The sequence below is a fragment of the Uranotaenia lowii genome, chromosome 3, assembly GCF_029784155.1.
Source record: "Uranotaenia lowii strain MFRU-FL chromosome 3, ASM2978415v1, whole genome shotgun sequence".
Lineage (NCBI taxonomy): Eukaryota > Metazoa > Arthropoda > Insecta > Diptera > Culicidae > Uranotaenia > Uranotaenia lowii.
Window position 1 is genome coordinate 370034461 of NC_073693.1, and position 25514 is coordinate 370059974.

General features: G+C 39.8%; 3 protein-coding genes across 3 annotated transcripts in view; 2 read left to right on the forward strand and 1 right to left on the reverse strand.

Moving 5' to 3' along the window:
- The window catches only part of LOC129757602 (E3 ubiquitin-protein ligase NRDP1-like), a 62730-nt gene that overhangs the window by 22951 nt on the left and 14265 nt on the right, over window positions 1-25514 (reverse strand). The window lies entirely within an intron of this gene.
- Window positions 12488-15959, forward strand: LOC129757599 (aminopeptidase N-like). Its single transcript, XM_055754874.1, is given in 5 exon segments — window positions 12488-13421; window positions 13424-13460; window positions 13524-13594; window positions 14135-14404; window positions 14474-15959. Coding segments are annotated over 5 exon segments (2766 nt in total). The 5' UTR covers window positions 12488-12499; the 3' UTR covers window positions 15940-15959.
- LOC129758416 (uncharacterized) lies at window positions 16144-23327 on the forward strand. The gene is made up of 6 exons (XM_055755915.1): window positions 16144-17135; window positions 17379-17719; window positions 17781-19226; window positions 19972-21238; window positions 21388-21728; window positions 21797-23327. Exons 1-6 carry the CDS (start codon window positions 16159-16161, stop codon window positions 23254-23256), a joined length of 5832 nt encoding a protein of 1943 aa, XP_055611890.1. The 5' UTR covers window positions 16144-16158; the 3' UTR covers window positions 23257-23327.

A 25514-nucleotide genomic window follows, 5' to 3' on the forward strand; every position in this document is an offset into this window, starting at 1 on the left:
AGTCATCATCTCACAGGATCGCTTCCTAGCTGATAAGCGATTACCAACAGATCACATTTGGAGCATTCCATACAACTACATTGATCAGGGTATTGCGAATGACGTTGATGAGCAGATTCATTGGTTGACTTCGAGAGCAGATAAGATCTTCACCAATACACCCGAGGACCAATGGATCATTTTCAATCGAGAGCAAATGGGTTACTATCGTGTAAACTACGATGAGCGAAATTGGAATCTTATCATACAAACCCTTTTGACAAACCACAGAACGATTCATCGGGCAAACCGAGCGCAATTGTTGGATGATGCTTTCAATTTAGCTCGAGCTGATCTGCTCGACATGTCTCTTGTGTTGAAAATGATGCGGTACTTGAAACATGAGACGAATTATGTACCATGGGCAGCGGCAAACAATATTCTCAATTACTTGTATGCTAAACTTCGAGGCACTCCTTCGCATTCCGCCTTTGTTAACTTTGTGACAGAAATCGTCTCAGAAGTTTACAATGAATTCAGTGTTGCCCAGGTATCTGAGGACGAATCTACTCTCCACAAATATCTTCGACAAACAATCACGCATTGGGCTTGTCTAATTGGCCATCAGGGTTGTCTTGATGAAGCCTACGAAGCGTTGAAGCGAGAAGTCAATGATCAAATCTTAGTGCATCCGGATGTGGCCTCCGTAGTTTATTGTCATGGGTTGCGGGAAGGAACCTACGAAGAGCTCTCATACCTACTGCCCAAATTCGCGGGTTCCAAGAACCAAGCTCAACGAACCGATCTGATACAGGCTATCGGTTGCTCCAAAGATGGACAAAACATCAGAGCCGTATTGACAGTGCTACAGTTTTCAGATGTAGTTTATTTATCAACCGAGAGAGCACAATTCATCGATGCCATCGTGGGCGGAAGTCAGGAAGGAGTCGAAGCTCTGATTGAATACAACTTGAACGAGGGTTCCTCTACCGGATTGTTAAAGTATGCTTTCCCATTAAATCCTTGATTTCTTCCGAATTAAGTCATCTCATTAATTTCAGCGTTCTGGGCGAAGGAACTTATAAGAACATGGTTGTTCAGCTTGGTTCGCGAGTCAGTAATCCCACAGAAAGAAGCCGCCTTGAGCAATTACTCGAGGCTTTGAGTGGCGTTATTTCGGCTGAAACTGCCAATGAAGCTCGTGCGCTTGCCAACGCAAACGCCGAATGGTTCAACACACTGGAAGGTTTGGTAACCGTAGAGTTTTTCGAACAGTTCTCTAACGGAGTGTTGGCATGAAGTTGTTTTGTAAAGATTACAAGAATGAAATTATTATTGAAAGTTTACTACGTATTCCTGTATTCTTTGTGAGAGAAAATCCGAAAACTTCTTTAAAGGCTTTGAAATTTCTGCCTAATAATTATTGAAGGCTATGACCAAATTGTAATTTAAATGGCAGGAGAATAATACACTAGCTTCTTTTCATACATGTTTTATTGAGCACATAGATTCTTATGTGCTCAATAAAACTTGTATGAGTTGGCGTTTTGGCTGCAGACTTTTGTTGTTCCTGTTCAATGATTTATAAAAATTTCTAGTATTTTTCAAGAAGAGATTTATCAGCGGAATTTTTTTTGTTAATAGATTCATCGGGTAATAGTATTTTTCGCATACAATAATCATCACAGAAAGATACAGTTTTTTTTTATTTTTCAACATTCTCAATACTCAATAGATTTGGCGCCTTTTAGAAAAGATGGAACTAGTCCAAGTTGCACTACTACATGAATCAAAGCTGTCGGAATAACTGGAGTTATCCAAGCAATCGCTTGTAAGGCTGCTGCAATTGAACGCGTGTTTTGAATATGGTTCCTATTAACTCATTACGAAACGCATCAAAGCAATCATGTGCGAAACTTTGTCTACAATGTCACCTAGCAACCACAATCATCGTTTGACTTACAACCAGCGTTGCCAGATTGAAAACCGCTCAAGTCCGTAGATTTGACGAAAACCGATAAATGTACTCATTTCGGCAAAATAAAACTTGATGACCTTTTTTTTTGGTCGTCAGGTGGAATTTTCATTTATTCGCAGAATCCCTTGAATTTATGCGATTATCCGTAGAAAATCCGTAGGAAATGCTGAAAATCCGTAGATTTCGAGCATCGATCCGTAGCTCCGTAGAAATGCTGAAAATCCGTAGAACTACGGAGAAATCCGTAAATCTAGCAAGGCTGTTTACAACAACAAGGTAAGCACGATGTGCGCGCATCTGCAAGAAGCCTTCAATTTCGTAACAAGGTAGGTCGTGTGTCGATTACAGCCAAGCGTAATGGGTAATTTGAATCAATCTATCAGGACTTGGTGTAGAAGAATCCAAAATGATGAAACGACATAAGCAATATCGAACCAAATTCAATGGCGTAATTTTATTGATCTGGAAGTTCTGATGAGCGGTTTACAGCAAAAAAAAAAGAAGTCAGAAACGAACGTGGAAAAGCTGAGGATGAGCTTAATTGAACCAGGCGCTTCATTGGAGAGCCTGAGCTTTGTATCTAGAAAGATACTGCTGCAATTTGCAACTCCAAAATGAACAAATCAGTGTAGAAATCATAGTTTGAACCTTCGGTCACTCTTTGAACATCTTATCAAAGAAAACGGATAGCAATTCGATAACGAGAACCTTCTCTACTTTCGAGTACGTGAGTTCTGGAAGAAAATTTCGTGTGTATAAGATTCTTTAAGCCCAGTTTCATCCATCAGGTATCAGAAAAGGGGTAGGCTAAATAACCTTCAATCACCTAGTGACATCTGTTGGAAAACCTGACAGCCTTTTTATCAGTGATAAATTGTGTGCGGTGCGAAATATTGAGCCATAAACCTTTATCAGATCAGTCTGATTGCTTATTAAAAATGATGTACAATTTGGCCGAGCCTCAATACACGACGTTCTTTGAGCTAATCAAGTTATGGGGACTAGAAAACGAGAATATCTGGTGATTCTGTGGTTGCTGGTACATTCTGGCTCGGCCTATAGACCTATACCGGAGATTGTAGTATCGGAACCGAAAGCCACAGAAAAAGCAGTTGTTCCTGTTAGTGAAATTGATGAGGCGTATTTCTTACCAAGGAATACTATCCCATATCACTATTTCATCCATATACGGAGTCAAGTACAGGAAAATGAAGCAACTTTTCAAGCAACAACTGAAGTGTACTTTGAAGTTATCGAACCAAGCTATACGGTGACAATGCACGTCAAAGAATTGGATATCAAATCTGTTGAGTTGCATAAAGTCGTGGAAAGTGGTAATCCGGAACTGGTTGAAGTGCCTACGTTTAGTATCGATGAAAGGGTAGAACATATCACATTTTTATGTCGTAATCAGCTAGCAGAGGGAAAATATTTCCTCAAAATAGCCTATGCAGGATTGATGAACCCTGAGCAAATCGGTTATTCAGTGGCTTCCTACCGAAACGATGCCGATGAGATGCGGTACATCGGATCTACACATTTTCAACCGAGTATGGCACGCCAAGTCTTCCCATGTTACGATGAACCCGATTTGAAGGCCACTATAACGCTTTGGATAACTCATCATCGCACATACACCGCAACGTCCAACACCTTGGTGAGTTCGGGTGCTGTAGATCCGGATAATAGAGAATACATCATTAGCAAGTTCCAAACTACCCCGAAAATGTCAACCTATCTGTTGGCATTTGCCGTAACAGATTTCGCTACTAGAAGCAAAAATCGAGTACAGGTAGTGGTCCGTAGAAATGCTGTTGAGGATGCTAGCTATGCGCTCGATGTTGCAGATAAAATCTTGACAGCTTTCGATTCGTATACTGGTATTCCTTACTCTGACTTCATGCAGAAGCTTGCACAAATAACTATTCCTAATCGCGGCACAGGGGCCATGGAAAATTGGGGACTGCTCTCATACGGGTGATATGATCCATAAAATTCGATAAGATATGAGTGATTCTAATAATCGTTTCCATTTTAGTGAACCAGCTTTGCTATTCAATCCGGCTGTTAACACTTATCGCTCTCGTAAACACGTGACAACGATTATTGCTCACGAGTTGGCTCACCAATGGTTTGGGAATATAGTCAGTCCCAAATGGTGGGACTTCCTCTGGATGAACGAAGGCTTTGCTACTCTCTACGAATATGATGCAACGGCTTGGGTGTATCCAGAGTTGGAGTATGCGGAATTGTTCAACGTTGAAGTAGTTCAGCGTGCTTTAGCAGTCGATGCTAGTGATCAGACAAAGGCCATGAATCACTCGGCAGCTAGTCCAGATGAATTAATGGGACTGTTCAATGCTGTGACTTATCAAAAATGTAAGTTTGTCAAAGCTATGGTTTTGATTCATAGGTCAAGTACAGAATTTATTCTTTTTGTTTAAGCTGCAAGCGTGCTCAGCATGTTCCGTCGAATTATTGGGGAAACTTATTGGCAGGCTGGGATGAAGGATTACATCGAAACTCACAAATTGGACAGCGTGACACCAGATGATCTTTATGAAGCACTTCAGAAAGCGATCGCAGGGAAAAACGTGATTCCGACATCTGTGACCATCAAACAACTCATGGAAAGCTGGACAAATGTCCCTGGATATCCTGTACTCAATGTGAGACGCTTGTATAAAACAGGTGAAGTCATCATCTCACAGGATCGCTTCCTAGCTGATAAGCGATTACCAACAGATCACATTTGGAACATTCCATACAACTACATTGATCAGGGTATTGCGAATGACGTTGATGAGCAGATTCATTGGTTGACCTCGAGAGCAGATAAGATCTTCACCAATACACCCGAGGACCAATGGATCATTTTCAATCGAGAGCAAATGGGTTACTATCGTGTAAACTACGATGAGCGGAATTGGAATCTTATCTTACAAACCCTTCTGACAAACCACAGAACGATTCATCGGGCAAACCGAGCGCAATTGTTGGATGATGCTTTCAATTTAGCTCGAGCTGATTTGCTCGACATGTCTCTTGTGTTGAAAATGATGCGGTACTTGAAGCATGAGACGGATTACGTACCTTGGGCAGCGGCAAACAATGTTCTCAACTACTTGTACGCTAAACTTCGAGGTACTCCTTCACATTCTGCCTTTGTTAACTTTGTAACAGAAATCGTCTCAGAAGTTTACAAGGATTTCAGTGTTGCCCAGGTATCTGAGGACGAATCTACTCTCCACAAATATCTTCGACAAACAATCACTCATTGGGCTTGTCTAGTTGGCCATCAGGGTTGTCTTGATGAAACCTACGAAGCTTTGAAGCGAGAAGTCAATGATCACATCTTAGTGCATCCGGATGTGGCCTCCGTAGTATATTGCCATGGATTGCGAGATGGATCCTACGAAGAGCTCTCATACCTACTGCCCAAATTCACGACTTCCAAGAACCAAGCTCAACGTTCCGATCTGATACAGGCGATTGGTTGTTCCAAAGACAAACAAAGCATCAGTGCCGTATTAACTGTGCTACAGCTTCCGAGTGTTGAATATTTATCAACCGAGCGAGCACAATTCATCGATGCCATCGTTGCTCGAAGTCAGGAAGGAGTCGAAGCTCTTATCGAATACAACTTGAGCACGAATCCTACAGGATTGTTGAAGTATGATTTTCTATTGAAACATGTTTTAGTATTTGAAAAATCTTAAGCATTCGTTTATTTTCAGTGTTCTTGGACAAGGAACCTTCAACAGCATGATTATCAAGATAGGTTCACGAGTCAATAATCCAACTGAGAGAGGCCATCTGGAGCAACTACTTGAAGCTTTGGGTGGCGTTATTTCGGAAGAAACTTCCAATGAAGCTCGTTCACGTGCCAATCAGAATGCCGATTGGTTCAACACACTGGAGGGTTTGGTCACCGTCGAATATCTTGAACAGTTTGCTATTTGAATGTAAGCTTTAAGAAAAGTCGTTAATAAATTCTGGTTATTTTCTTCAATATACGCAGTTGGTGTATCATTAAGAAACAATTCCTAAAAAAAATTGAGAATTTAAAACATTTCAAATGTAACAGTATGAAACACTTTCACGCCTGCAAAAAAAAACCTCTTGACAGATTGTTACGAAATTTTTAACAACAGTTGCAACAGTTCTTACGCCGCTGACATCATCACCGCCCAGTGATTAGGTCAAGAGATAGGCGAGAAAAATTAATAACAAGGAAACTAAGGAGTGTATTTGAAAAAAAAAAACGCCACACCTTTTTTCTGAATAACTTTTGAATGGATGGATGGAATTTGATGAAATTTTCAGTGAAGCTTCCTAGTAATGAAATTTATACATGTGTAAAATTTGGTGACAATCTGTCAAGTGGTTTTAAGATATGTAGTGTCCAATACTGAGGCTCATTGATAATTTTTTTTGGGCATGATCGAGAAAAATCCAGGAAAGTCCCAATGGGAGACCTAAACCAGCTGAAAATCAACTATTCGACCAAAGTTCACATCGTTAAGAAGTCCACAAGGATTCAATTGTGAGCTAAAAGTTGAATAAGAGTGAGAATGATTGATTCCATTAATCCGCTTAATCCGACTAATAAACAGGGTTGACTTCATTTCTTCAAGGTAGAAAAGCTGCGCACCGGTAAAAATAAACAAAATACGGTGGTCAAATCGTGCGCAAAATATTTGGACTGCTAGCACTGATCACACTGACATGACACTTAGAACAGAAATTCAACCATTTTCTGTGTAATTTATTTTGTCAGATTTGTAGGTTCGCAATACCGACGGCAAATGGCGAACCTGAAAAATCTGACAAAAAATGCCCTGTAGGAAAAATGTACCCGTTTAGCCCGATTTTATCGTAGAAATTGCCTGTTTTTTTTTTTAAAGTTGGGTGGCATTTTCTAACTGGGATAGCATTTCTTCAAATCGATCGATGCGCACTCTGGAATCGACATTGCGTACTGTTGGAAAAACTATCCAGAAAACGAAATCGAATGTCCAGTCAGTATGGTCAGTGCTGCTAGTGGGAGATATTCTGAACAATTTGGTAATGGACAGCAAAACGAACTATTTAGCGGTCACTTGACAGGTTACCAGCCAACAACTTTTAGTTGACATGTTTTGCCTGTATTTTGCAGAGATAAACCAGGAGAATAAATTGAAAAAAATGATGGGCCTTATTCTGCGAGGCGAATGAAGTGACTCGGAGTCACATTAGTCGTAGTCACGTGACTATAGTCGGGGTATTCTGAGAGGCGACTCACTCCAGGTGACTAGTTCATCGCCTCTGGGGCTTGATGTTCATTTTGATGTTCCAGAAGAATGAACCAGTTTCATCGGGTTCACCATGCGAACTGTCAAACATGTAAGGAACATTCAAAGAAGGTAGTGTGATATTCAATTTCTTGGATGACGTCACAATCATGAAGAGCTTGAAAATAAAGCTTTTAATTTTTATGTAACCAAACCAAATGCAGACTTAAATAAATCTAACCAATCTTTTTCAAATATGCTGTAAGTTCCTAAGCAAAATTCTAGTTCTAGTTCATGCTGAGAATTGGGATTTGCATTTTTGTACGTGTTAAAATTTCAAATTAGGAATAAAATTGTAGAATCAAAATGTTAAATAAATAGATAATTCCAATTTCAGAGATCAAATTAGAATTGAAAACTGATATCCAAAATTTCATTCTATATTAATGATTGTCAGATAAATTTAGTTTTTGTTGAAATCCGTGTAAATTCAAAATTAAGAACCTTTAAAAAAACATATTTCAAATTAAATGTTAAAATTTCATATAAACATTCTTTTAAAGATTCATAATTTAGATTTCTAGACTTCAAAATCCGTTTCAAACCAGGGTGTCAGATTTCATTTCACATGTATTTCAGATTCAGTTTTCAAAGTTCAGATTCTTTTGTATTTGGAATCAAAAGTTCAGTTTAGTTTTCCTAATCTAGATAAGTCTTTCGCTTTTTGGAAAATTTTTAGAAAATTCGCCATTGTTAGTTTAAATAGAAATACCGTTTTATTTTCATGATTGCGACTGCTTTATTTAAAATGTTTTTGTTTTCAGTTGATACCAACAAAATATGCTATTTGAGCAAAATTGAAGTTTAGTTTTCATGGAATCAGGATAAAGATATGCAAAATCGTTTGGCATTATTATCACAAATTTGATTATTATTGATTAAAGACCCTTTAACAATTGTCAATTGTCAACACAAATTTGATGATTTTTTAACTCTTACAAAACAAAGATTTAAGATTTACTTTCATATATTTCAGATTCAGGTTTCAAATTGTATATACTTTATTTGCAATTAAGTTAAAAAAGTACAATTCAAGAATTTTGATTTGAATAGGACATCGTTTCTTTCAAACCGATTCTTATTTAGAACCATGAAACTAAATGGAGAAAACGTGCTTCAAATTATTTGTTTTGTTTAATAACTTTTAAATAAATATTAGATATCTATCACCTGTTTGTTTTTATTTTTTAATATTTTCTTTTTAACTCCGAATGAGCCAATGATTTAGGTACAATTGTTTTAAGTTAAAGTTACTTATTTCCCTTAAAATAATCTAGTATCCAGTGACCAAGATATGTTTATCATAAGCTTCGAATTCATTCTATTATTAAAATATATGAGCGCTGCAAGTAAACTAATCTGTTGAAAAACAATAACTGAACATGGTTTTTTTAAATATTTTTTATGTAGGGTTTGAATTTAAATAAAAAGTTCAAATATTTTTCTCAAACTTGTTTAAATTTGTTTTTTTTTTTAAATTATAGTAAAACAAATCAAATCGTGTAAAAGTTTCATGCTGTTGAATCGAGTTTCACAAACAATTCCAGCAATTAATCCAGCAATTATTTGGTTATTACTTTAAAAAGCTATTATTCAATTTAAAAAAATCATACATAACAATATGTGCATGACTGATTTTATTAAAGCTTGCTAATTTTTCAAACTACTAATACATATGCAAACACAAATATTGCGTACCTGAAAATTCGAATAATTTTCTTGGATTGACATTTCGTTGAAGTTCATCCGAAATGACTTTTGCCCAATGTCCGTACATAATCAGGTGATGCAAATCAGTTTTTTTTCATGCACAATTTTGCACACTTGCTTTAAAATTTTTAGTGTAAACACATTGTGATTTGTTTGCTAAGTATTTTATTTTGTGTTTGAATCTAGCTCAAGTACTTAAATCAGCATGAAAAGATGATTTTTAGTTTCCAACTAAATATGCACATAATTATGCTTCACCTTCCTTGATATTTCAATGGTTTTTGCCGCTCTGTTCATTCGCTAGCTACAAAATGATTCATCTTGTAGCTTGCGGATGAATACAGAGTTAAAATTTAACCAAATAAAAATAAACATTGAACGCTGCGAATAGGTAATTTCTGTTGAATTGAATTTCCATTTGTAATATTAATGTGTTCGATTCATTTCAGACTAATTTTCTCTCAGCTACTGCACCAGAGCAAAATGCAGACGTCTATGGCCGTGACGACGGAAACGGGCACCACGGCTCCGAAACTTCAACTGGGCCGAACACAGGAGACTTCCGGGTGCTGCCGGACAACAGAACAAGAGTGAGAAACCGGAATGGAACCAGCTCGTTTCGGAGCACCAGTAGGCTGAAGCAAACTTTTCCGGCTCAAAAATTAAAAATGCCTTGTAAAGTGGGTAGTGTTGTGGTTTTAAAAAAAGTAATAAGAAAATAAAAAAAATCTAAAATATGAATCCGAACATTTTTTAAAAAATAAATTGCTATTTGTGTGCGTGAAAAATCAGAATTTCTGATTTAAATTTCAGAGTTAAAAAACTATTTCAAGCCAAAAATCGTAATATCCTAAATTTACAAAGTTTTGAAAGTTTTTAAAAACTTAGATTCTGGACAGCAGAACTGAGAACTTTTGTATGCATAAAAGGGGTTTTTTTAAAAGTTGCATTTAAAATTTTTTCCATTATAATTGAACCAAATTTCTAAGAATACCTTCGTTGTACATTTTTTGGATCATTTTTCATCTTTACTGTCGTGTATTTTCATTGAAATTATGTAAATTTAGAGGATCTTTTTTTTTTCCTACCGAGTCACTTGCAATATAGGTTACGACTCCAAAAGTCACTTGCCACCGACTTGAGTCACGCCATTCGCCTCTGAGAATACGGTGACAGTAAAAAAAGTTCATTCAAGTCACCTAAAGTTCATTCAAGTCACGGCATTCGCCTGCTAGAATACGGTGACTCTCAAAATCTAAGTCACTTCACGTCACTCGCCTCGCAGAATAAGCCCCGATGTCTAGTACTTGAGGAGACTAACGATCTGTGGAAACTGCAAATTAGTCAGTGTGTCATAAGGATTGACATGATGAATGGCTAAATATACAAAGATGACTGCCTCTAAATGCGACCGTTTTCCCTGAAAAGCTCTTCGATAGGTCCCACAAAGTTTATACTCTGTTTTATCTGGTTATATCTGGTATCGTGCCATTAAAAACTTTGGCGGAGTGAAAAAATTCAAATATCTTGATTTTATGCCGAAGCACAACATTGAACGCTATCTCAAAAACCATTTGACAGAACATCACAAAAATTTGTCGCTACGCTGAGAATTTCATCAATTTTAATCTATACATTAAATAGTTTTTTGCAAAACAAAGAGTTGCATTTATTTCGAATACACTCCTTATTTAGACCATTTCTGATGAAAGATGTCGTTAGCAAAGGTGCTCATAACAAACTGCGCTTAAGTTTTATGTAGGCTATCAAGTACGAGAACGTGCCCTGAATTAAATAATTTCCTTATAGGTTTTTTAGTGAAAAGATAGAGCTTTCTCTTTACAATGTTGTATTCGACAGTTTTGAGCAACATTGTCTATAAAGGCAGTAAAAATCATGAGGCTTACCGTATGCGCGCTATGATTTTAATATGCGACTTTTTTACGACACAATCCAGAAACGGTAGTTAAAAAATTCAAAACTTTTATTTTTCGTCATATTCTTGGGATTCAAAATCCAGGGCATGCGTTTCAAATGTTTATACGGCTAAAATTTTTCATATATCTAAATGTTTAAAATGATTTTAGTTCATTTGGCATCCTGCTTAAACAAGTTTTCTGAACTTCTTTTTACCTTGAGATCTAAGTGGATTATAGCGAATCTTTACTTTAACTTAAGGTAGTTTTAGCACTGACCATACTGACTGGACACTCGATTTCGTTTTCTGGATAATTTTTCCAATAGTGCACAATGTCGATTCCAGAGTGCGCATCGATCGATTTGAAGGAAATACCACCCAATTTAAAAAAAAAACAGGCAATTTCTACGATAAAATCGGGCTAAACAGGTACATTTTTCCTACAGGGCATTTTTTGCCAAATTTTTCAGGTTCGCCACCTGCCGTCGGTATTGCGAACCTGTAAAATCTGACAAAAAAATAATAGACAGGAAATGATTGAATTTCTGTTCTAAGTGTCATGTCAGTGTGATCAGTGGTTTTAGTTGCTTTTAATCATCTCATGCCAACAAACGAATAAGCTTAAGTGAAATCCGGGTGTCCTGAAACAATTAAGTTGAGAAGTTCTGCAAAAATCAGATTTTTTTTCTCTCTTAAAGGGTGGAACGACGAAAAATTGCTAGAAAATTTATGTTTCGAGTATGTTTAGGATTTTTTATTAAGACTTTTAAATTTGTTTGTCATTTTGCAGTATTCAATATTTGGTAAGATCTTCTGCGGCGGAAAAAAACGGGTTCGTCGTTTGTAGCAAATTTAACATTTTTGCTTTCTTATTATGCGACAGAGTACAAATTCTTGATGCGCGTCCAGAATTTTTAAACGCCCCTTTTTTCTTGAGCGGGGGCTAATTTAAAAACTGAAGAGTGTGCGCCAAAAACAAAGTAGGCACTTCATTCTGCACACCCATGCCAACAAGAAGTAGATTTCATTCATTTGAAAGTTAAACACGTTTTTGGCCGTTACACCCTTTAATAATAAATCAGTTGCAATTTATCATTAAACAATACAACAAATACTATCGCTTTTGAATCTCCTGAATACAAAAACTTGACCTAGGAACGCTCAAGAAAGCGCCAACTTAATAATCCACTACTGTGTTATCAGAATGATAACTCGTATTCATAGATAAGTGTTCATTTAACTACATCTGGTAGCCATCCGAAAACTCCTCAGTCATATGTATTTCAATAATTAAAATCGACCTCAGATAAAGAAAGTGTCACACTGATTAACTGATAGTGTGGTGCGTGATACGGAGGCTTGAAACCTTCAAGCTGCAAATGGCACGGACTTCTGTCAAGACATTTCTAAAAAAACAGGCATGACAAACTTACTCAATAACAATGCAGCTTTATCTATCGGGGACTGATAGCCAGTATCACCCTGCGACATCCGACGAACGGCCAAGAGCTTCGATTGCCGTTAAATAAGCAAATCTCTGCAGCCTAAGCGTATAACGAAACCAGTCATTGTCCGGGAACAATGATCCGACGGCTGCAGGTCGTCATCGTTTTGGCTTTGGTTGCCACTCAAGTGGAACTGGCTAGAAGTTCTTTTCCCGTAGAAGTGCCGAACGAAAGAAGTGCCAAGGTTGTTGACCTTTCTGAAGAAGTTGATGAAAGTTTTCGTCTGCCGAAGGATACAGTCCCAGTGCACTACTATCTGCATCTACGCACAGCTGTCCACGACGATGGAAACCCTAATTTCGAGGGTAATCTAGAATTGCATCTGGACGTGGTTGAACCTACCAGTAGAATCATTCTTCTGAATCGTGGCCTGACCATTACTGCGGCAACGTTGGTCAAAGAAGCGGAAGACGAAGTATTGGAACCATCTCTACACTATGATGAAAGAACCGAGAAACAAGTGTTTCAATTCGATTCTACATTAGAACCCGGAAGATACATTCTGCACGTAGATTACACCGGTCGGTTGCAGACATCTACCAATTCCGGATTTTTCCGAAAATATTACCGTGATGAGCAAAATGTTCGGCGCTATCTAGCATCTACTCAGTTCGAACCGACACGTGCTCGAATGGCTTTCCCGTGTTACGACGAACCGGCTTTCAAGGCGGCCTTCACCGTATCAATAACTCATCACAAAAGTTATAGTGCCGTTTCTAACATGCCCCAGGATGGTGACCTCGTTGTGGATGAAAGTGATCCGGAGTATGTCACAACCGTTTTCCAGACCACAGCCAAAATGTCCTCATACCTTTTAGCGTTTGTTGTCTCAGATTTTGAGACGCGAACTCTCGCAGGCCAACTCATACACGCTCGACCAAACGCCATCGATGAAACAGAATTCGCTCTCAACTCGGGCGTTAAAACTCTGGAGCAGCTAAGTTCTTACTACGGTGTTCCGTACAACAAGTACATGCCGAAAATCGCTCAGATTGCTGTTCTGGAGCGATGGAAAATTGGGGTTTGGTTACCTATGGGTATGTATCATCAATCATTTGATAGCATACATGATTCTCATCTGATAATTTTTCTTCCTCCAGAGAATCGGCTCTACTGTTCGATCCAGCGGTGAATACCTATCACAACAAAAGAGGAATAGCAACGGTGATAGGTCACGCAGAGATGCCATTCTCTACCGAGAAAAACGGAGAACGGAGAAAAAAACACCCCCGTGCGATAGTTGCAAATCACCCGGGTGAGATTTTTCGATCCTCTCCACACATTATTCGCACCCCGGTTTCGAAAGCCACACACACCCAAGTTCAATAGCTCCGGCGTGCGACGATTTGTCACTGTAGAGCACCCCAGTGAAAACACAGAACCGACTAGTTGAAGCCACCAAAAGGCAAAGACAAAAACAAACACGACGGTGTGCATAATAATAGCATCAACAAACGATAAATGTTTCGGGCGAGTGGTTCAGCTTCGTATGTGTTGGTAAACGCAACAAGCCAAGCCAGCTGCCGTCGCTGTCGCTCTCCTTGGTGAAAACATTTTTTCACTGTAGTGTGTGTTAGCTCTGCCGTGTTGATTTACAGATTCTCTACAGAGGTTCGGCTAAAAATCTCTGCGGTGCGTTTCAGAGAATCTCTACCGAGAATCGAAAACCGAGCACATCGGTGATTCTCGTTAGAGAAATTGCAAGCCTGAGGTCACGAATACGCTCATCAGTGGTTCGGTAATCTTGTTACCTGCGATTGGTGGGGACACATTTGGTTGAACGAAGGTTTCGCCACTCTGTACGGCTATTACGGAGCGGATTTGGCATATCCCGGGGAACAGTACATGGATTTCTTCCAGCTGGATGTTTTACAGCTGGCCCTGGCAGCTGACTCGAGTGAATCGACGCGGCCAATGAACTGGGACGCAGCTACGCCGACCGAGATATCGGGACTGTTCGACCGAATCGCTTACGAAAAATGTAATCATTCATTATAAAATCCGTTTCTCAAAAGGAGACTAATTTCCATTCGATTTTTTTTTCCAACAGCCGGAAGTGTGCTGAATATGTTCCGCGTGGTGTTCGGTGACACGACCTGGAGGGCTGGTTTGAAGAACTATTTAGAAAATCGTCAACTATCGACTGGACTGCCTGATGATTTGTACGGCGGCCTGCAGGACACCCAGTTGATTTACCTCCCCAATTCGTTGACGGTGAAGGACGTGATGGAGTCTTGGACCAGCGTTGCCGGTTATCCGGTCTTGAACGTTCGTCGATTGTATGACAAGCGAGAAGTGGTGATTTCGCAGGACAGATTCTGGTCAGATAGGAGACTGCCCAATGACCATGTCTGGTACATTCCATACAATGTGGCAAATCAGCGGGATGAAGATTTTACATTGAACGAGTTCCAGTGGTTGACTACCAAAGCTGCCCGGATTCCGCTTAACGTTGATGAAGAACAATGGATAATTTTCAATCGGCAACAGGTGGGATTTTATCGGGTGAACTACGACCCTCAGAACTGGGAGTTGATTATTAAGGCTCTGATCGCAAATGCTCAAACCATTCATCCCTTCAACCGGGCTCAGTTAATCGATGATGCGTTTAACCTGGCTAAAGCCGATTTGTTGGACTTCAGCATCGTTCTGCGTTTGATAACCTCTTTGAAGCATGACACAGACTACATACCATGGGCTGCAGCCAATAACGTGTTAAATTACGTGCACAAAAAGCTGCTCGGAACAGCTCATCAATCTTCGTTCGAACGGTACGTAACCAGTTTGATTGATGTTGTGTACGATGAGCTGCATATTGACTCGGTTAGTTCGGATGAGACGTTGACGCAGAAATATTTGAAGCAACTTATTTCCACCTGGAGCTGCCGCATAGGGTATAAGGATTGCCAAGAAAAATCTAAGAACCTACTAAACACAGCGATACGAACCAATGTTGGCATTCACCCAGATATTGCCTCAGTGATTTACTGCCATGGATTACAGCACTCCACTGATGAAGAGTTCCGATGGTTGTACGATCGTATGGCCAACTCCAAAAATACTAACGAGCGAAATCAGCTACTCGGTTCCTTAGCATGTTCCAAGAATACCGATCACCTGAAAGCGCTGTTAACATCTTCAATCGGAACAGTTCCAGAGATTCAGTACTACGAAAGCAAACGGCTTTATATTCTTCAAGTAGTATATTCGGCCGGCAGAACCGGAGTTGATGCGCTGTTACAGTTCCTCGACAACTGGGACATGGCTGAGGATTACATCTACTGGATGGAACAATCTACATTCAATCTTGCGATCCGTGCTATCGCTGAGCGAACGAATACGCCGGAAGAATTGGGTCGATTGGAGCATTTGTTCGAGACGGTGGGAGATTTGGCACCAGCTGATGTAGTCGATCAAGCTTTGACCACGGTCAGCCAGAACTTTGATTGGTTCAATAGTCTGGAAGGGTTGATTGTGATTGACTTCCTTGAAAATTACAGCTACTCAGAAGCCTAAAATCAATGTGTAAATAAACGAAATTGATTGTAAATAAAAACGTCGATTGATTGATAATTTTACGAATCCGGTTGAATGACATTGTCTTGAAAATATGCAGATATAGTGTATCTTATCTTTGCCTGCGTAGGTCTGCAAACTTTAGCAATAAAAAGCCGTTAACGAGCGCTTAGACGTTTAGTTCACTTCTCGCTGTTTAGTGTAATCCATCTCAGGAAAATGAACCTGAGTATCAGTTTATTGAGTGTTTTACTGGTTTCTGCGGTTTGGGCAGATCGTCCACAATGGCGGAAAATTGACGGAGATCTTGCTCAAGAGCCTGAAATTCAACCTCTTCAGGAAGTAGACGAGTCATACAGACTACCCAATGTCGCCGTGCCTTCACACTACAATCTAAATCTCAGGACGTCTATTCATGTGAACAATCGAGAGTTTCAGGGAATCGTAGAGATTTTCTTTGACCTTCTGCAGAACAGCGACAAAGTGACTGTCCACAATAGGCAACTTTCAATCTCGAGTGTGAGTCTGTTTTCCGTAGTCGGGGGACAGAACCTAGTTGATGTTGCAGTAATGTCATTTGAAACTGATGCTCGTACAGAGCATTTGACTATTCAAAGTGAAAACCTTCTCCAACAAGGTAGTTACATGGTGAGGATTCAGTTCACTGGCAGGTTGCAGAACAACAATAATCAAGGATTCTTCGCGTCGTCCTATCTGGATAATGATGGCCAAACACACTATATTGCTTCAAACAAATTCGAACCACATCACGCCAGATCGGCTTTCCCTTGTTTTGATGAACCGAAGTTGAAGGCCTCTTTCTCCTTGTCTCTAACGCACCACAAAGATTACCACTCTGTGGCCAATATGCCCCAGGACGGTATGCTATTGGCAGACTCGCAGGACCCAGATTTTGTAGTGACCCGATTCCAACGATCGACTGTGATGTCGACCTATCTGGTAGCTTTCGCCGTAACTAACTTCGCCATTCGTACCAAAGGTGCTCAAACAGTTTACGCTAGACCGAATGTGTTCGAGGAGACGGAATATCCACTGGACGCCGGTATCGACATATTGAATGCGTTGGGAGATTATCTGGGTATTTCTTACATCAACCATATGCCTAAAATGACCCAGATTGCGATTCCAGACCGCGGCACAGGTGCAATGGAAAACTGGGGTCTCGTCGCTTACGGGTAAGTAGAGGTTCACATAATACGTTCTATGTTTAGGAAACAATAATGAACGTAGTTATCAAATTTTTGTTGAAAACAAATCAAACGCCAGCCCAGTCTAAATCATCTTGATATCAGCCTGTTAAAGTATTTTAACGGTTTTTCTGTTGATAAGGTTGATTACGAAACCATGATGACCTGCTATATGCATCTATTGTATCTATTCCTTGATAACATTGGTCCCGTTATCTCGTTTCGTTCTAGTGAACCCGTTCTGCTATTCAACCCGGCTATCAATTCTTATCGCACCAAGAAATCGGTCACAACCATTATTGCCCACGAATACGCCCATCAGTGGTTCGGTAATCTTGTCAGCCCAGATTGGTGGACGTATATTTGGCTCAATGAGGGATTTGCTACTGTTTACGAATATTTGGCGGCGACCTTGGCCTACCCAGAAAACGACTATTGGGCCCTTTGGAACGTCGAAGTCATCCACAGCGCCTTTGCAGCCGATGCTCGGGAAACGGTGCGTCCGATGAACTGGAATGCCGGCAGTCCGAATGAAATCGCAGGCTTGTTTGATACCGTAGCGTACGATAAGTGTATGTTGAATTCATTTAAAATTTCATAATTGTTTACTTTGAACTCATTCAAACATTTTAGCGGGAAGCGTTTTGAACATGTTCCGCGAAGTAATGGGGGATGCAAATTGGCGATTAGGACTCACTGATTACTTAAATCGACGAAAACTAAACGTGGCTACAGATGCTCATCTCTACGAAGGATTGCAGGTCGCTTTGAACGCACAGGACATAATTCAAAGCGCTTTGTCTATTCAGCAGCTGATGGAATCATGGACCAATGCTCCTGGTTTTCCTCTTCTAACGGTACGCCGTGATTATCAAAACGGTGTCGTCTATTTGTCCCAAGAAAGGTTCCTCAGCGACCGTGTACTGCCAAATACTCATGTCTACCACATCCCATACAACTACGCTACGAAATCGAATGCTGATTTCAGCACTCAGAAGTTCGACTGGCTTTCAAGCAAAGCAGAAAAAATATCTACTACTGCTTCTGCAGACGATTGGATCATTTTCAACAACCAACAAACTGGATACTATCGAGTAAACTACGATCTTCAGAATTGGAAGCTCATCATTAACGCTCTACTGGATAATCCTGAAGCAATTCATGTTCAAAATCGTGCTCAGCTCATTAACGATGCCTTCAACTTGGCCCGAGCTGATCGTCTAGATATGGCCCTTGCTTTGGAACTACTGACCTACCTCAAAAAAGAAAACACTTATCCCCCTTGGGCAGCCGCCAGTACTGTCCTGACCTACTTCAACAACAAATTCCGAGGAACTCCCTACTATGAACCTTTTGTTAACTTTGCCCGAGAGATTCTCACACCAATCTATGCAACACTTCCGATTGATTCCGTCCCACAAGGCGAAACGATGCTACAGAAATACCTGAAGCAAACTATCTCTACCTGGGCATGTCGAGTTGGCGTTCAAGATTGTCTCAACAGAGCAGCTCGAGTAGTCTCACAAGCTGTATCCGACAAAAAACCAGCCCATCCAGATATCTCAACAACCATGTATTGTTTCGGCTTACAAAATGCAGGAGAAGCAGAGTACGTTTGGATATATGAATGGCTGCTAGCATCCAAGAATCAAGCCGAACGTGCAGTATTGATCGATGCGATGGGATGCTCTCAGAACAAAGAATTCCTTATCGCGTTCCTCGAGACCTCGATCTTAGGAGGATTTAATTTCTTGGAAACGGAACGCACTCGAATCGTAATGTCCGTCTACGCCGGCAGCCGTATTGGAGTCGACGCACTAATCGAGTTCCTGATGATGGAAGATGCATTGGTTGATGAGTTCATTAGCCGATTGGGTCAGAACACGCTGAACAACGCCATCGCAAACATTGCAGTTCGTACCAATAACGGCGCTGAGCTTACTCAACTAGAGACACTGTTGGCCAGGTTGGGATCGAAGGTGAGTGCTGCTACTGCAACTTCAGCTCGGAATACTGTGGCCAATAACTTCGCTTGGTTCACGACCTTCGAAGGATTGGTTTCGGTGGAGTTTTACGAACGCTTTTCCAACTGAGATAGCTTGACATAAATATGGCTTATTATAATCAGATGTGTTCAATGTGAATTTATTTAAAATCAAAAATAAAATAAATGTTTTGTTTTCGTTAGCCAACATTCGGTTGAAGAAAATGCTTCCAAACGGCATCTACTCTTCGCGGAATTGCCTCTGAGACCTTCACTATTCGGTTCAAAATTATTTCCCCCAAATGTTCAACGCTGCTCTCAAATTTCACGGAATAGTTTGTAAGTACTGCAGCACATAATTTTCAGTTTTTTTTTCTGAATATGGAACCTTTAACTACAAGTCTGACAGCGATAGTCCCAAGTTCAAGAACTTGTTTAGTTTTTCGACACATTCCACTTTATTAAATACCTTTATTTCCCATTTCAACTTCAGAAACTTGAGCTTAGGTTCTACCGAGTTCCGAACTTTTACATTTTAGAGAGTATCAAATGCTTATGCGTCAGTCTTGGTATGATAATGAGCAATACTGCACTCATCATCTTACATCAGAATATTTTTTGCAGAATGACCGAAAATAAATCGATATAGGATTACCAACCTCATGGAGGTATAACCAATAAATACTTAGTGCATTCTAAGAAAACACTAATTGTAGACACTGTTTTATAACAGTACAGGCAGACTTCTAAATTTAAAATCTGAGATCTTGGAACACAATTCATATTTCCTTGTGATATTGATTTTTAACTGAAAAAACCTGCAAATCCATCGCCATGCAGCTCGGACGGTAACACACAACTGGGAATTGGTCAACAATCTAGGGGTGTCGATCATTACTGATTTTCATGAAATCTTCAACCATAAAAGTGAACTTGAATTATGGACCGATAAGTTCATTGATAACTTTATTAACCCGATTGTCCTGTATTGTCTTAGAAATGCGAGATACACCGTATCTTATCTTGCACCTCGCAGGTCTGTAGAAAATTTTAGCAATATAAAGCCGTTAACGAGAGTTTTAGAAGCTTTAGTTCAACTTTTGCCGTCTATGGCAAACCACCTTGAGAAAATGGGCCTGAGAAAATTTCTGTTTTGTGCTTTACTATTTAGTGTAGTTTGGGCAGATCGTCCACAATGGCGGAAAATTGATGGAGACCTAGCACCAGAGGTTCCAATACAACCTCTTCAAGAAATCGACGAGTCATACTTGCTACCGAGAAGTGCCGTGCCTTCACACTACAATCTGAACATCAAGACATCCATTCACGAAAATAACCGAGAATTTCAGGGAAACGTGGAAATTTTCTTTGAACTTCTGCAGAGCAGCGACAAAGTGATTGTTCATAACCGTCAGCTTTCGATCTGGAATGTGAGGCTCTTTTCTGTGGTTGGTGAACAAAATTTAGTTGAGCTAGGTTTACCAGCATTCGAAACTGATACCCGCACAGAGCATTTGATTATTCAAAGCGAAAGCTTACTCGAACCTGGTAGCTACATGGTGAGGATTCAGTACACAGGAAGGTTGCAGAACAATAATAATGTAGGATTCTACGCTTCATCGTATGTGGATAACGACGGCAACAGGCACTACATTGCTTCAACCAAACTCGAATCTACCAATGCAAGAATGGCTTTCCCTTGTTTCGATGAACCCCAGCTGAAGGCTTCTTTCTCGATTGCTTTAATCCACCACAAAGATTACCATGCAGTGGCTAATATGCCCCAAGAAGGTAATCTAGAGGTAGATACAATGGATCCAGATTATGTAGTCACGCGGTTCCAAAAATCGACTGTAATGTCGACTTTCCTAGTGGCATTTGCTGTTACCAATTTCGCCATTCGTACCAGAGGTACTCAAACGGTTTATGCTAGACCGAATGTATTCGAGGAGACAGAATATCCACTGGACGCCGGTATCGACATTCTGGAAGCTTTGGGCGATTATCTGGGTATTCCGTACATCAGTCATATGCCCAAAATGACTCAGATTGCCATTCCAGATCGTACCTCGAGTGCTATGGAAAACTGGGGTCTCGTTTCTTACGGGTATGTGCTGAATAAATATGCCCAATCACCCAAAAAAAACCTTGATACATCTCGAGTGAAAGATTCCATCAGCGGTTCTGTTCATAAATAAACTGCGATGACTTGTTATATACATCTATTGTAACCTACCTTATCTATTTTCGTTTCAGTGAACCCGTTCTGCTGTTCAATCCAGCTATCAATTCTTATCGCACCAAGAAATCGGTCACAACCATTATTGCCCACGAGTTCGCCCATCAGTGGTTCGGTAATCTTGTTACGCCGGAATGGTGGACATACGTATGGCTTAAGGAGGGATTCGCTACTGTTTACGAATATTTGGCGGCAACCTTGGCCTACCCGGAAAACGACTATTGGGCCCTTTGGAACGTCGAAGTCATTCATAACGCGTTTGCAGCCGATGCTCGGGAAACGGTACGTCCGATGAATTGGAATGCCGGCAGCCCAAATGAAATCGCAGGCCTTTTCGATACCGTAGCGTACGATAAAGGTATAACAATGACTTAAATTCTTATTCAAAATCCAATACTTATCTCTAATGTGACACCAACATTCTAGCGGGAAGCGTTTTGAACATGTTCCGCGAAGTGGTGGGAGATGAAAACTTCCGTGTTGGACTTTCCGATTACTTCAACCAAGCAAAGCTTGGCGTGGCTACAGATATTCATCTTTATCAGGGATTGCAACTCGCTTTGAACGGACAGGATATCCTCTCAACAACTTCATCTATCCAGCAGCTGATGGAATCATGGACCAATGCTCCTGGTTTTCCTCTTCTAACGGTACGCCGTGATTATCAAAACGGTGTCGTCTATTTGTCCCAAGAAAGGTTCCTCAGCGACCGTGTACTGCCAAATACTCATGTCTACCACATCCCATACAACTACGCTACGAAATCGAATGCTGATTTCAGTACTCAGAAGTTCGACTGGCTTTCAAGCAAAGCTGAAAAAATATCTACTACTGCGTCTGCAGAAGATTGGATCATTTTCAACAACAAACAAACTGGATACTATCGAGTGAACTACGATCTTCAGAATTGGAAGCTCATCCTCAACACTCTACTAGATAATCCTGAAACAATTCATGTTCAAAATCGTGCTCAGCTCATTAACGATGCCTACAACTTGGCCCGAGCTGATCGTCTAGATATGGCCCTTGCTTTGGAACTACTGACCTACCTTAAAAAAGAAAACACTTATCCCCCTTGGGCAGCCGCCAGTACTGTCCTGACCTACTTCAACAACAAATTCCGAGGAACTCCCTACTATGAACATTTTGTTAATTTTGCCCGAGAGATTCTCACACCAATCTATGCAACACTTCCGATTGATTCCGTCCCACAAGGCGAAACTATGCTACAGAAATACCTGAAGCAAACTATTTCTACCTGGGCATGTCGAGTTGGCGTTCAAGATTGTCTCAACAGAGCAGCTCGAGTAGTCTCACAAGCTGTATCGGACAAAAAACCAGCCCATCCAGATATCTCAACGGCCATGTATTGTTTCGGCTTACAAAATGCGGGAGAAGCCGAGTACGTTTGGATATATGAATGGCTGCTAGCATCCAAGAATCAAGCCGAACGTGCGGTATTGATCGATGCGATGGGATGCTCTCAGAACAAAGAATTCCTCGTTTCGTTCCTCATGACCTCGATTGGAGGAGGATCCACCTTTAATTTCCTGGAAATGGAACGAACCAGAATTGTTTCATCCGTCTACACCGGTAGCCGTATCGGAGTCGATGCTCTTATCGAGTTCCTGATGATGGAAGATGCATTGGTTGATGAGTTCATTAGCCGATTGGGCCAGAACACGCTGAACAACGCCATTGCGAACATTGCAGCTCGTACCAATAACGGAGCAGAGCTCACTCAATTTGAGACCCTGTTGGCCAGGTTGGGAACGAGGGTGAGTGCTGCTACTGCAACTTCAGCTCGGAATACTGTGGCCAATAACTTCGCTTGGTTCACGACCTTAGAGGGATTGGTTTCGGTGGAGTTTTTCGAACGTTTCTAGTTGATGACAATGTCTACTAGGTGGGGCAATAGCTCTCGTGCTTTCCATTGTACAATTTGACATGAGCCCGAGGACGATGATTGTATAAATCGCTTATGAATAAATGGTTTTTTCATGAAATTTTTAATTAAACTCCTTAAGTACTAGAAAAGAACGCCTTTTGGTCCACATGTTTACGCTGGCTAGATATACATTATCGATTCTATTATAATTCTCAAGCTTTCGAAAAGATTCTTGAGGCTTTAGTTCACTCATCAGAGGGGTGTTTGAACTCGGTTGCTGTATTGGGGTTCATTTTTTAATTTTACAAACCCTGAGGTCTTAGAAACTTCGTTTTGGTTTGAAATTCATCTATGATTTTCTGCAGAATTTAAAAAAAACGTTTACATGACTTAATCTTAACTTTTAGGTTCTAAAATGAAAATTAAACATTTCCTCTTGAAAATAAACATGTTTTTTTCTTTCAACTCTCGAATCTAAGCTATCTTATTCTTTTTTCGTCTATTTATAAATTCTCTAATAGTTGCAAAAAGTGTTTATTTTTCAGCACGAGTCGTTAATTTATTCAACGAGGCTTGCCGAGTTGGATAATTATGTTAGGTGTTGAAAAAATTGAGTTTTGCAACGAGTTGCGTACACAATATTTTGCAGTACCGTAGAATACCCTTCAGAATCAAGTTTTTTAACATGAAGAGACAGGTTGTAATTTTTTCTTTTCAAATAAAAACAGTGTCTAAAAGTAGCAATTTTTGACGCTCTTTAGAAAACTGTATCGAAAAGTACTGCGTTTCGACATAGTTTTTTTTTTTTGGTAGGAAAAGCAGGCCTTTTAAAAACCAAATTTCGTAACGAAAAACAAATTTTTTAGAACGGATATTTTTTCTTAAAAATTGTTTAGGCCATTTACTTTTTGGTAGAAGTTTTTGGGGGCCGAGCGACATTTTAGTAGGTACGGTTTTTTTAAATATAGTTTATTAGGCCATTTACTTTTTAGTAGTTTTTAAGGGCCGAGGGTCAGGTGCTATCTTAAGCATAGGGGAAGGCTGGAAGGAAGGAGTAGAGAGAGGAGGGCGTTGAGATGGAATAGGGGATTTCAAAATTAACTGTTCCCTGGGGGATCCTTTTGCGTTTCCACGATCATCTGCCAATGGCCGATGATTGCGCCGATTGAGGGGTAAATCCGTTTCCGTGGAGCAGAGGCTGGTTGGAGATGAGTAGTTGGTTGAGTTGTACGCTTTTGTTGTGTTGGCCACTTCTGCTGCTGTGTTTTTTATTCTTTCTGCTTGGTTTCGGTAAGTGAAAACGGTCCAATTTAACTAGAAAGGTTTTCATAAGTTCATCTGACTCCAATTTTCGTATGACAGAAATAAATGTCCAATGTAGATTGATTTTAAGATTTGTAAAATGTTGATAGCTAATCCTCAGGCCACGAATCAGCCTTCATTTGGCGTCATGTTGATAATTAGGATATAAATTCATAAATGGCCTGGCTTCGACCAGACCGAACTGAACGCCATGAGAAAAATTTTAAATTGCAGATTTTGAAACTCATGTTATTCGTTTGCGAGACCAAAACAAGTAAATTTATTCACTAGGATGTGTTCCTTGGGTTATAAACTATTAGTTCTGGGTTATAAGTTTTATAGATTTCGTCCAAAGTTGAAAATATTAGTAAATTAAACTCAAGTGTCTCAGAAATCTGCTGATGGCGTTCAGTTCGATCTGGTCGAATCTCGACCAAATAATTGTTTTGTTATTAATTGTAAACTATGAAATAAATTCTTGTGCTGTCGTGGAATTTATACTAGATGATCTAATACGATCATATTACAGACTTAAAAGCTAGGTGACGAAATTAAAACTACACGGACATTGTTGAGATATTTTATTTCTCCATATAACTATAATTAACATAAGAACTAATCTTAGCTAAATGAATGCATCCTTTCTGTTCGCTACAGTTTGTTTCATTTAGTACATAATTAGGTAATTTTGTTAAATCATATGCCAGAAAAAAAACTTTCGCTTTTTAAGTTATTCTGTAGCAACAGAAGCAACTATACTAGTTTTCAACTAACCTAAACAATAAGTATCGAGGAAAGTGAAAAAAAAATCATAGCTTACATCACCATCACTTGGGAAAGACGAAACGTCACTATAAATTCAAAAACGCGATTTTGTCTGGCAAAATGGCTGCGATTCACAGTGTTTTTGTAAATTATTCAAACATATTCTTTTTATCAAAGAGGAAGTTTATC